We start from the raw sequence: 12,500 nt of genomic DNA on the forward strand, positions 1-12,500 counted from the left end.
TGTCTCTCTCACTCACTCTCTGTCTCTCTCACTCACTCTCTGTCTCTCTCACTCAATTTCAATTCAGCTTTATTGGCATGACAAAAAAAAACACAATTTGCATTGCCAAAGCATTCTTGTAATACATAAAATAATATAATAGAACAAGTAGAAAATAAAACATAATTTTGTAACGGCAGTGTGTGTGTGTGCATGTGTGCATGTGTGCATGCGTGCGTGTGTGTTCATGCATGTGTGGTGGTGTGGATGTGAGTGCATGTAAGTGTGTGTGGGGGAATGTATCCGTGTGTGTGGTTTACTGATGAAGTGACTCTTCTCTTTTTCTGTGGCAAGCATCTATATATTTTGCTGCCACTCTTGTGCTCCTCTCTTCCTCTCCCAATAACACCCTCAGACCTGGGTCAAGGTTCTGAGGGTCTGGGTGCATGGCTCTGAATTTAGGAAAGAATTGGTCCCTTATGTCTTTCCATTTGCAGCATTCTGCCAGGAAGTGAAGCTCTGTTTCAATTACACCTTGGGTGCAGTTGGTACACAGCCTGTCCTCTCTGGGCAGCCAGGTTTGCCTGTGTCTGCCCTTTTCGATGGCCAGACTGTGGTTACTAAGCCTGTACCTGGTCAAGGTTTTTCTCTGCCTGGTGTCAGTGACTGTGAATAGGTAGTTTGCCACAGTATACTCTCTGTTTAGGGCCAAATAACATTGAAGTTTATTTTGTCTTTTTGTTGTTTCAGTCCAGTATGATAAGTAATTTAGTTTTTCTGCATTGATAATTTGGTTAGGCCGAATTGTTTGTCTCACTCTCTGTCTCTCACTCTCTGTCTCTCTCACTCTCTGTCTCTCTCACTCTCTCTCTCACTCACTCTCTGTCTCTCTCACTCACTCTCTGTCTCTCACTCTCTGTCTCTCTCACTCTCTGTCTCTCTCACTCTCTGTCACTCTCTCTCACTCTCTGTCTCTCTCACTCACTCTCTGTCTCTCTCACTCACTCTCTGTCTCTCTCACTCACTCTCTGTCTCTCTCACTCACTCTCTGTCTCTCTCACTCACTCTCTGTCTCTCTCACTCACTCTCTGTCTCTCTCACTCACTCTCTGTCTCTCTCTCTCACTCTCTGTCTCTCTCTCTCACTCTCTGTCTCTGTCTCTGTCACTCTCACTCTCTCTCTCTCTCTCTCTCTCTGTCTCTCTCTCTCTCTCTCTCTCTCTGTCTCTCTCTCTCTCTCTCTCTCTCTCTCTCTCTCTCTCTCTCTCTCTCTCTCTCAATGTCTCTCTCACTCTCTGTCTCTCTCAATGTCTCTCTCTCTCTAAATGTCTCTCTCGCTCTCTCTCTCTCTCTCTCTCTGTCTGTCTCTCTCACTCTCACTCTCTGTCTCTCTCACTCACTCTCTGTCTCTCTCTCTCACTCTCTGTCTCTCACTCTCACTCTCACTCTCACTCTCACTCTCACTCTCACTCTCACTCTCACTCTCACTCTCACTCTCACTCTCACTCTCACTCTCACTCTCACTCTCACTCTCACTCTCACTCTCACTCTCTGTCTCTGTCTCTGTCACTCTCACTCTCTCTCTCTCTCTCTCTGTCTCTCTCTCTCTCTCTCTCTCTCTCTCTCTCCTCTCTCTCTCTCTCTCTCTCTCTCTCTCTCTCTCTCTCTCTCTCTCTCTCTCTCAATGTCTCTCTCACTCTCTGTCTCTCTCAAATGTCTCTCTCTCTCTAAATGTCTCTCTCGCTCTCTCTCTCTCTCTCTCTCTGTCTGTCTCTCTCACTCTCACTCTCTGTCTCTCTCACTCACTCTCTGTCTCTCTCACTCACTCTCTGTCTCTCTCACTCACTCTCTGTCTCTCTTACTCACTCTCACTCTCACTCTCACTCTCTGTCTCTCAATGTCTCTCTCACTCTCTCTCTCTAAATGTCTCTCTCTCTCTCTCTCTCTCTCTCCTCTCTCTTCTCTCTCTCTCTGTCTGTCTCTCTCTCTGTCCACTCTCACTCTCACTCTCACTCTCACTCTCTGTCTCTCAATGTCTCTCTCACTCTCTGTCTCTCTCAATGTCTCTCTCTCTCTAAATGTCTCTCTCTCTGTCTCTCTCTCTGTCTCTCTCTCTGTGTCTCTCTCTCTCTGTCTCTCTCTCAATGTCTATCTCTCTCTCAATGTCTCTCTCTATGGAATACACCAAGCCAATACTACAGCACCAAGCCAATACTACAGCCCAACACAGCCCAACACAGCCCAACACAGCCCTATAAAATGACTAAGACACAAAGGAAGGAGAAAGAGTGTATTCTGCCTAAGAGTGGCAATGGGAAGTGAAGTGAAGTGTGTGTGTAGTGAAATGTGTTTGTTCACGGTAAAAGGACAACTTGTGAAAATGGCGTCTTTGTGGATATGCTCCTGTCCGCACGAGGTCGTGTGTGTGAAGTGAAGGAGGCAGCTGAGTAAACATGCATGTGTGTGACTCTGGGCAGAGAAAGGTACCAAAAGCAAATACTCTTTCTATCTGTGACAGTGTGGTGTGTGTGTGTGTGCCGAAGTGAGTGAGTGTGTATATTTGGGCTTCCACATTTCACAGTGTGCTCAGACACTGCAACTCATTTCATCGCCCTCCTCCCACACACACACACACACACACACACACACACACACACACACAGACACACAAACAGACACAGACACACACACACACACACACAAACAGACACAGCGAAAACACACACACACTAAATGTAGAGATAAATCGTTCAGCATTGCTCTGTTTACCAATCACATTTAAATGAAACTGAGATACTGTCATTCCACTGTGGCTCCACAGTCAATGAGGTGCTGAATAATGGCTTCTGGAAACAGACACAAACAGACTGACGCACGCACACACACACACACACACACACACACACACACACACACACACACACACACACACACACACACACACACACACACACACACACACACACACACACACACACACACACACACACACACACACAACACACACACACACACACACACACACACACACACACACACAGTACAGATGTCCACTGCCACACTGGATGAATAGAACAGCAGAGATCACGGATCATAAAACGACCAGAAGCAGCTAGCAACAATGCCCACATAGAATCCGCACGAACAATACTGAATGGCCTCGCAGACAAAAGCGTTATTGGCTGAGGAGGGATTTTGAAAATGCTACATTGCCTCCAAAAGGCTCACGGTCCACTGCGGAGAGCCACAGACGGGACAGAGTGTCTCTTTTAGAGAGATGACGAAACGAAAAAGGGCTCTTGGGTCCATCTGTGAAGTTTCCACATCTTGAGCATGTCGTTGAGGAGGATTGAGCTCCCTGTTTGAAAGGTCTCCTCCACCGCAGTGGTTCAGCGGTGGCTAATGAGACAGCGACACGAGGCTCACACTGACGATGGCCTAGGGCGAAACACGTCTGTGAATAAACTAGTCTTAATGAATAGCAATGAGAAAAGCTTGCGAGTGCGTTTTTTTTTTCTACTTTTTCTACTAGTTTTCTACTAGTTAACAATATTTTACTCACACCCAAAATCGCCTTTATTTTGGAAGTAGAGGGCACCTATACCTACAAAGGTTCATAAGACAGCGACACAAGGCCGGGGCAGAGGACCTTACGCTGGTGCACCTGAAATGTGTCTTCTTCAGGAAGGGACAGGGTATTGCACCAAATGTTAAGGTTTTGGACAGATTTGGAACAGAGAAAGCTAGACCAGTAGTTATAAGAGAGTGCCCACTGGCCAGCCCACGCAAAGACATAAACACGCGCACGCGCGCACACGCACACACACACACACACACACACACACACACACACAGACACATAATTCCATGCAAACATACACACATACACATAAATTCCTTGCAATTCCATCCCCACACAGCTCCCTGCAGTGTTTCTCTGGGCACGCTGAGGAGCAGAGCAGTGCTCTCAGACAAGCTGTCCACTGTTCAGCCCTGGCCTCTGTGGCTGCTCCGAGTCTGACGCCCTCACTGGGTCTCTGTGTGTGTGTGTGTGTGCCGCTGCTGTTGCTGCTCTACCTACGGCCCACCCTCGGCCCCTTGGAACCATTTTCCAGGGAGGGGTTCGGCATCAACTCGCTCCTTTCATAAGAAAACCACCCCCCCCCCACCCCAGCCCAGCCCAGTCCACACCCACACTGTACATTCAAACTAGCCTAACCCACCCTCAACTTCCCCATTACACCCCCCCCCCCCCCCCACCCCTCCACTGTACACTGAAACTACCCCACCCTCATCTTAGCCCCCCTCCCCCAACACAGGCCAGCAGGCACCTGAGAATCTCACTCTGTTCATGTATATGTGTGTGTGAATTTGTGTGTGTGTGTGAATTTGTGTGTGTGTGTGTGTGTGTGTGTGTGTGTGTGTGTGTGTGTGTGTGTGTGTGTGTGTGTGTGAGTGACTCAGACCTGGAGAACCCAGATGGTGCCGTCCCCTTCAAACACACAAGCTCATACAGCCTGCTACCTCAATAGCGCTGTTAGTATTTCTGAGTGGGATCAGGCCTTGGACTGAGTCACTCTTAAGAATAATAAAGGGTCATAATCTTTTTTAAGTAGCCTTTTTCTATGGTGTTCTTTCACGTTGAGTAAATAAGAGTATTAATACCATATCATTTACAAACAAGTACATCCTGCGCTAACCATAACTCACACACACACACACACACAGACACACACACAAGTCAGGCATGAATTCACCCTGGGCTCACACACACACACACACACACACACACACACACACACACACAGAGAGAAGTGCGGTATGAACTCACCTTGAGTGAGACAGAGCCCATGTCCTTGCTGTCCCCGGTCAGGTTGAGGCTCAGGTCCACACTGCTGGCATCGGAGTAGCGTTTGGACAAGCGGCCGTTGGCGTGAGGGGGGGCCAGGCTCTCTGTGTCTTCTGCGATAGATGCCCGATCGGAGAAGGACGTCTCGTGGGTGACCGTCACCGCACTCCCGTTGCGCGCGTGCTGCTGTGCGAGTACTGGACCAGCATCTGTAGGGGGGCGCCGGCGAGTCCGAACCGCCGCCGACATCGCCGACAGGCTCGACCAACCAGGCGTCCTCCACCTCCACCACCACCACAGCGGGCTCTGGAGGTTTGGCGCTGGGGGCCATCTCTGGTTCGGGTTCTGGTTCTGCTTCCGGTTCCGGTTCCGGTTCCAGCGAGTCATCGGGCTTGCCCTCCTCCGACGTGGGCGTACTCTTGCCGTCCTCGATGCCCGAGTCGGAGCTAGAGGTCTTACCCGACGTTTCGCTGGCCGGCTTCTCGGGGACTTCCACACCGTCGTCGACGCGTTCTGGTTCGCCGCCGTCGTCGTCTGGGAGACATTCGTCGGCCTGCTTCCTCAGGGCGGCAGAGGCCTCGGCCTCGGCCTCTTCCTCCTCCTCGTCTGCCTCCGAGGGGGACTTGAGCTCCTCCTGCAGGGCCTTGATCTCCTCCTGCAGGGGCTTGACGGGCCGTTCTGGTTCTGGGTGTTGGTCCGTCTCCAAACTGGTCTGGCTGGTCTGGGAGGGGTCCTTGCCTGGGGGCTGGGGGCAAAGGAACACACACACACACAGAACACTTAACACTTAACAATTAACACCTCATCAGTTTCACCGGACAACATAAACTCAACTCAATATAGAGGCCACGATTCTTGTGAAAGGTTGTTTATTTGTGTGACAGCCAATAAAATATATGACAACCCTTTCTTCGTCCCGCGCTCCTGAAGCAACATGCTGATTGGCTGGGCCTGTTTATGGCTCGATCCGAGCCACCATGTTTGTTTCCCATCTGTTGTGTACAGACACTGGAGCTTCTTGAGTGCATACACTGAACAGACAGCTAGAAGACCATGAGGAGCCATTTTACTGAATTTTATCAAAGTGTATCGAATTAGAATTTGTTTCTATTTCTATTCATTCCCCTACACTTGCGCCCGACAACCTAAACTCAATACATAACGCCTGTATACAACCCATAACATTACCTTTCTCTCAGTGTCGAGTTACAACAGGCCAACCTTGACCTTTGACAACAATGGGTTCATTCCACTGGAAAGGTAAACAGGCCTTTCCTTCTTCTTAAGAGGGGGGATTAAATGTGTTAACAACCCCTTCAGGATAGCGATTTATGTACACCTACATATTTGCGCGTTGACCTCTGCAGTTTGTGTGTAAACAAACAGCGTTGACATCTTTACGAGCCAGCGATCATTTTAATAACGGCCCCCATAAAACGATTTTCCCTGACTGGTTTCCAATGTTTTACAGCTCAGACTGTGACGATGATGAATATAGCAGGATGGAGGAGAGAAGGAGCTAAGGCGCTAGCCAACCACTTAGCAATGCTAAACAGGAAGCCTCTCACACAGACCTGCCACAGAGTGTGAGTGTGTAGTAGGTCCCTACACATCACTACCTCTCTGTCAATCAAATATGAGATGGTTATAATGACAGTTGGAGGAGGTTGACAGCAACTGAAATTGTACTTGTTGCTTTTTGTTGCCGTTGTTGTTTTTGTACTAATTAATGCACTTTTGTACTAATTAAAAACTGAAATAAAACTCAAATCTGGGAGGTATCTAGTTCTCAAAATACATTTCAGAAAGTTTACAAAATATTCCAGTAGTCCCTCACACACCCTTTCAACAAAGCTCGTCATTGTAGTGGAGTAAACCTTCTAGGTAGTGGGCTATTTTCAGAGTTGTTCAATGTCAGGGTACCCTATAATAACAAAGTAGGGAGTGAAAACACAATGTTCACGGAAGTGTAGGCACAATGGCGGGAGAGAGTGTATGTGTGTGTGTGTGTGTGTGTGGGGGGGGGGACTGTGTGTGTTTTGCAAACACCAAACACATTTCCCTCACATGGTAACTACCACCTCCTGGTCAGCTGTTGTGTATCTGACCTCAGCATAGAAACAGGAAGACTTAGAGCTTATCTACTTTTTCTCTCTTCTCCCTCTTTCTCTATTTCTCTTTTTTCTCTCCCCCTTTCATTCAGACACCGTCTCTCTCTCCCTCTCTCCTCTCCTCCCTCCTCTCTCTCCTCTCCTCTCCTCTCCTCTCCTCTCCTCTCCTCTCCTCTCCTCTCCTCTCCTCTCCTCCCTCTCTCCTCTCCTCTCCTCCCTCTCTCACAGCCTGGCTGCGATAAAAGGCCTAACAACAGGACAAACACAAGCTAGTCATCATGTTTTGATTTTTCAAAGCCAGGAGGAAGAAGTCTGCCTTGCGTGACCTTTCCTTCCTCGGAGCCTTCAGAGAGACATAAAGTTGAAATGACGAGTGTGTGTGTGTGTGTGTGTGTAGTGAAAGCAAGCGGAGTCTGTCTTACGGTGGGGAGCTCTGCAGGGTCGTCCTCCTCTCCTTCCTCTCTATTGTCCTCGATTTCCTCCATGACTTCGGCCTTCGCCTCGGCCACCAGCTCCCGGAGAGGCCTGTTGGTCGTCACCCCCTTCACAAACGGGTGCTGGGGGGGACATTGGGGGGGGGGGTTAATACAGGATAGGCACACGACTGAACACCGAACAGGAACATAAACTCTCGCTAACGCAGGGCTGATCACAGCACAGGAGAAGGGGGAGCACACACACACACACACACACACACACACACACACATACAAACACACACACATAATCACAGGACTGATCGGAGTAGACGCATAGCAGTGGAAATGCAGGAAGATCGCGCTGACGTGACCCCACAGGACTGAACTGAGAACAGAAGAAGAAAAGCATCACATAGAGGTAATTGAGTTTGCACAGGACAGGATAACTGCGATATTGAACAGAGTGCTGTAGAAAGGGACACGTATAGTACAGGCCTTAACACAGAATCTGACACGAATAGAACGGGCCTTAACACAGAACTGGACACGAATAGAACGGGCCTTAACACAGAACTGGACACGAATAGAACAGGCCTTAACACAGAATCTGACACGAATAGAACGGGCCTTAACACAGAACTGGACACGAATAGAACGGGCCTTAACACAGAATCTGACACGAATAGAACGGGCCTTAACACAGAACTGGACATGAATAGTACAGGCCTAAACACAGAACTGGACATGAATAGTACAGGCCCAAACACAGAACTGGACAAAGAGCAGGAACTCTGGGGCCTTCCCTGGTGGACAGACGCCCCTCTATCCCATCACTGATGGGCCACAGAGAGAACTTGAACAGCTGGCAGGCCTGGGAGAAGACCTGGAGTGCAGGATGTAAAAGAGGGCGCTTCCCCTGAACGAGAGATAAAAAAGGCACCATCCCATCTCTGATGGCCCTCATAAACAAGCGTACTTTAGCAGTGCGTGGGTGCAATGTGTAAGATTGGAGGAATCAGATAAAAACAATAACAAGTTGAACGGGTTATAGAGAGGCCATCGGGGGTCATACGAGGGTAATTAAAGGGCCAAAAACAAGGCTCTGAAAAGAGCATCAGAGCGCAAATAAAACGGGGTTCATCCATTATTCAGCAGATCTGCCAGGCAAGTAATTGAATTGTCCCAGAAGGCACAGGTGGGCCTCGAGAGAGAGAGCGGGAGAGAGAGGAGGGGGGATGGAGGGAGAGAAAGAGAGAGAGAGAGAGAGAGAGAGAGAGAGAGAGGGGGGGGGGGAGAGAGATGAGGGGGGATGGAGGGAGAGAGAGAGAGAGAGAGAGAGAGAGAGAGAGAGACGGAGAGAGATGAGGGGGGATGGAGGGAGAGCAAGAGAGAGAGGGAGAGAGAGGGTGGGGGGATGGAGAGAGAGAGAGAGAAAGAGAGAGGGTGGGGGGAGGGAGAGCGAGAGAGAGAGGGATAGGTAGAGAGAGAGAGAGAGGGAGAGAGAGGGTGGGGGGAGGGAGAGCGAGAGAGAGAGGGATAGGTAGAGAGAGAGGGATAGGTAGAGAGAGAGGGAGAGAGAGAGTTGGAGAGAGAGGGTGGGGGGAGGGAGAGCGAGAGAGAGAGGGATAGGTAGAGAGAGAGAGAGAGAGAGAGAGAGAGAGAGAGAGAGAGAGTTGGAGCCAGGTAGAAAGAGTCGCTGTCAGGTTTATCTGCAACGACGGCATCAGCAAAAGCGCTGGGCTTCTCAAGTGACTTCACTGAATCAGGTCCTCACTGCCAGCCTCCCTGGCCTGCAGCACACAGCAGCTCAAACCACAACAAACCTCCCAGAGAGAAACTGCAGCGTCGACTCCACCCTCACCCCCAAAATAAACAGCCACAGGAAGTCTAAAGTACCTCCAGGGTGTCAGTGTTCCTCTCGTACTCTACATCCTTGCGGGGTCATGTCTTCAGAAACGTTCCCAAGGCTGGGCATGTGTAATGTGTGTAAGACTCTGGGTCTGTCCAGCCCCTCTTCCAGGGATGACTCGGTTGGTTGCGTGACTAACGGATGACTTGGTGTCTGGCCTCTGGTGAGGAATCCATCCTGGTCCAATGTTAGTATGTGACAGGGGTGTGAAAAGCCCCCCCCCCCCACACACACACACACACACACACACACACACACACACAGCTGGGAGGCCACAGTACACATGGCCATGGCAGGTTCCCCCAGGTCATTCTTCCCATCAGCGCTGTTGTACCACTCTCTCACACACATGTTAACACTCACTTGTGTGTGTGTGTGTGTGTGTGTGTGTGTGTGTCACACCACTACTAAATCAACCCTGCACATGAAAGGAGCCACTCTCCACGTTTGGCCGGCGGTGCTCACGTTAATCCGACTGGTTTTTACACTGCCATGACCTTCTCACTCACACACACACACACACACACACACACACACACACACACACACACACACACTCTCACTTCCCCGTCCAGCCAGAGGGGAGGGTTTAGGTGCCACTCCGGCTGGCAGCACAGCAGGCCAGGGGTCAGGGGTCAAGGGGTCAAAGGTCAGCGTTCCCAGTGTGTCTTACTGCAGCACCAGTGTCAGCATCAGAGTAGTTTTCACCCCTGGGTGCTCATTTAACTCTCACACTAAAAATGTCATCACATATATGTCTACAGTATACACTCCAGGGTATTGGCTCATTTAACACTCACACTAATGTGACATCACATATATGTCTATAGTATACACCCCTGGGTGATGGCTCATTTAACACTCACACTAATGTGACATCACATATATGTCTATAGTATACACCCCTGGGTATTGGCTCATTTAACTCTCACACTAAAACATCATCACATATATGTCTATAGTATACACCCCTGGGTGATGGCTCATTGACCGCTCTTCAAATGTTATAATTGATCTGATGACAGACCCTGGCCGCAGCTCTGTCAAGTACACATCAAAGATCTGGGAACACTGGCATAAGTGCCTTTTTTAGCCCTTCTGTCCTTGCGTATTTATATGTATTCATGATTGTATGTATGTATGTATGTATGTATGTATGTATGTATGTATGTATGTATGTATGTACAGTGGGGAAAATAAGTATTTGAACCCCTTGCGATTTCACAAGTTTGGCCACTTGCAAAGAAATGTGTGATCTATAATTGTAATGGTAGGTGTATATTAACAGTGAGAAACAGAATATCAACAAAAAAATCCAGAAAAATGCATTTTATAAGAATTATGACTTTATTTGCATTTGATGCAAAAAATAAGTATTTGAACCCCCAAAACTGACTGACAAAAATGACTTAGTACTTGGTGGAATAACCCTTATTGGCAAGCACAGACGTCAGACGTTTCTTGTAGTTGGTCACCAGGTTTACAAACATCTCAGGAGGGATTTTGGTCCACTCCTCTTTCCAGATCCTCTCCAAATCTTTAAGGTTGTGTTTTCAATGGGAGGGAATGAGGGAATGAGGTTCAAGCCCAATATTCCACGTTACATGGCCCCATCCATAGTCCCCTTGATGCGGTGGAGTCGTCCTGTACCCTTGGCAGAGAAACAGCCCCAAAGCATAATGTTTCCACCTCCATGCTTGATGGTGGGTATGATGTACTCTTGGGGTCATATTCAGCATTCCCCCCCTGTCAAACACGGCAAGTCGAGTTGATGCCAAAGAGCTTGATTTTGGATTCATCTGACCATATTCTGTCTCCCAATCCTCCCTAGAATCATTCAACTGTGCAATGGTAAACTTCAGATGGCCCTGTACATGCGCTTCCTTGAGCAGGGGGACCTTGCGAGTGCTGCAGTACTTCAAAAAATTACGGCGTGGTGTGTTGCCAATGGTTTTCTTGGTGACTCTGGTCCCAGCTGCCTTGAGATCATTCACAAGCTCCCCCTGTGTAGTTCTGGGGTTATTCTGCACCTTTCGAATGATCACTGATTCCGCACGAGGGGATATCTTGCATGGAGCCCCAGACCTAGAGCGGGTGACAGTTGTTTGGTGTTGCTTCCATTTATGAATAATCGCACCAATAGTTATCTGCTTCGCACCAAGCTGCTTGCCGGTGGTTTTGTAGCCCATTCCAGCCTTGTCCAGGTCTACAATCTTATCTCTGACGTCCTTGGACAGCTCTTTGGTCTTGCCCATGGTGGTGAAGTTGAAGGTGTGAAGTACGATTCTTTGGACATGTTTCTTTTATACAGGTCACCAGTTGAGATCAGGTATACCTTGTTAGACCTAATGAGGACTAATCTGTGTGCTTTTTGGGCACATAACTGGCCATTGGGAGCCAGAATTCTTGCTGTTTGCTTGGGGGTTCAAATACTTATTTTTTGCATCAAATGCAAATAAAGTCATACATTTTATAAAATGCAGTTTTCTGGATTTTTTTGTTGATATTCTGTTTCTCACTGTTAAAATACACCTACCATTAAAATTCTAGATCACACATTTCTTTGCAAGTGGCCAAACTTGCGAAGTCGGCAGGGGTTCAAATACTTATTTTCCCCACTGTATGTATATTTATATGTAATTTATTGATTTTATGTATTGTACATCTTCCATGTGGGCCTTGAGCCTGTAATAAAGTTTATTATAAATCTGATTCCTCTACATCCGTCCATCAAGAGACCTCAGAGGAACTGGGATCAGAGGGTGTTCACATGGGCACAGCATGATAGTCTTCATATAAAGGTGATGTGTAGACCAAGGCCTTCCTGTTATCGAAGTGTTTCGCTCTTAGGTGTGTATGCAACACCATTTAGACTTGAAATAATTGTTGGCTTGCACATAATCAAAAAGGTCATATATGCTGAATTGAAGCTGAAAGATGTAATATGATGAATGAAATAAGGCTGTACATCATCTGTAGGGGCCGATGCTATTGAAGACCCAGTTAATCTCTCCAACGTTGAGACAGCTCAATGTGAAACACATGGCCAGTAGAGCCTTGGAGAGGCTAGAGGCACACACACACACACACACACACACACACACACACACAGGCCAGCCTTAGAGAGGCTGGAGGCACGCTGAGCCCAGGGAACAGAACGCATATGCCACTGCTCTGAATACACCATCCTACAGATGTACTCAGTACTACTCACTGATAAAAGTCTATAGTAAT

The 12,500-nt window shown here is 48.2% G+C and overlaps 1 protein-coding gene across 1 annotated transcript in view; it reads right to left on the reverse strand.

The window, feature by feature from the left end:
* Window positions 1-12,500, reverse strand: part of stk10 (serine/threonine kinase 10) — a 50,487-nt gene that overhangs the window by 11,599 nt on the left and 26,388 nt on the right. Inside the window, 3 exon segments of the mRNA XM_080836495.1 lie at window positions 4,810-5,046; window positions 5,048-5,572; window positions 7,361-7,495. Coding sequence (XP_080692621.1) covers window positions 4,810-5,046; window positions 5,048-5,572; window positions 7,361-7,495 — 897 coding nt within the window.

This window comes from Sprattus sprattus (assembly GCF_963457725.1).
Source record: "Sprattus sprattus genome assembly, chromosome: 1".
In the NCBI taxonomy this organism is placed as follows: Eukaryota; Metazoa; Chordata; class Actinopteri; order Clupeiformes; family Clupeidae; genus Sprattus; species Sprattus sprattus.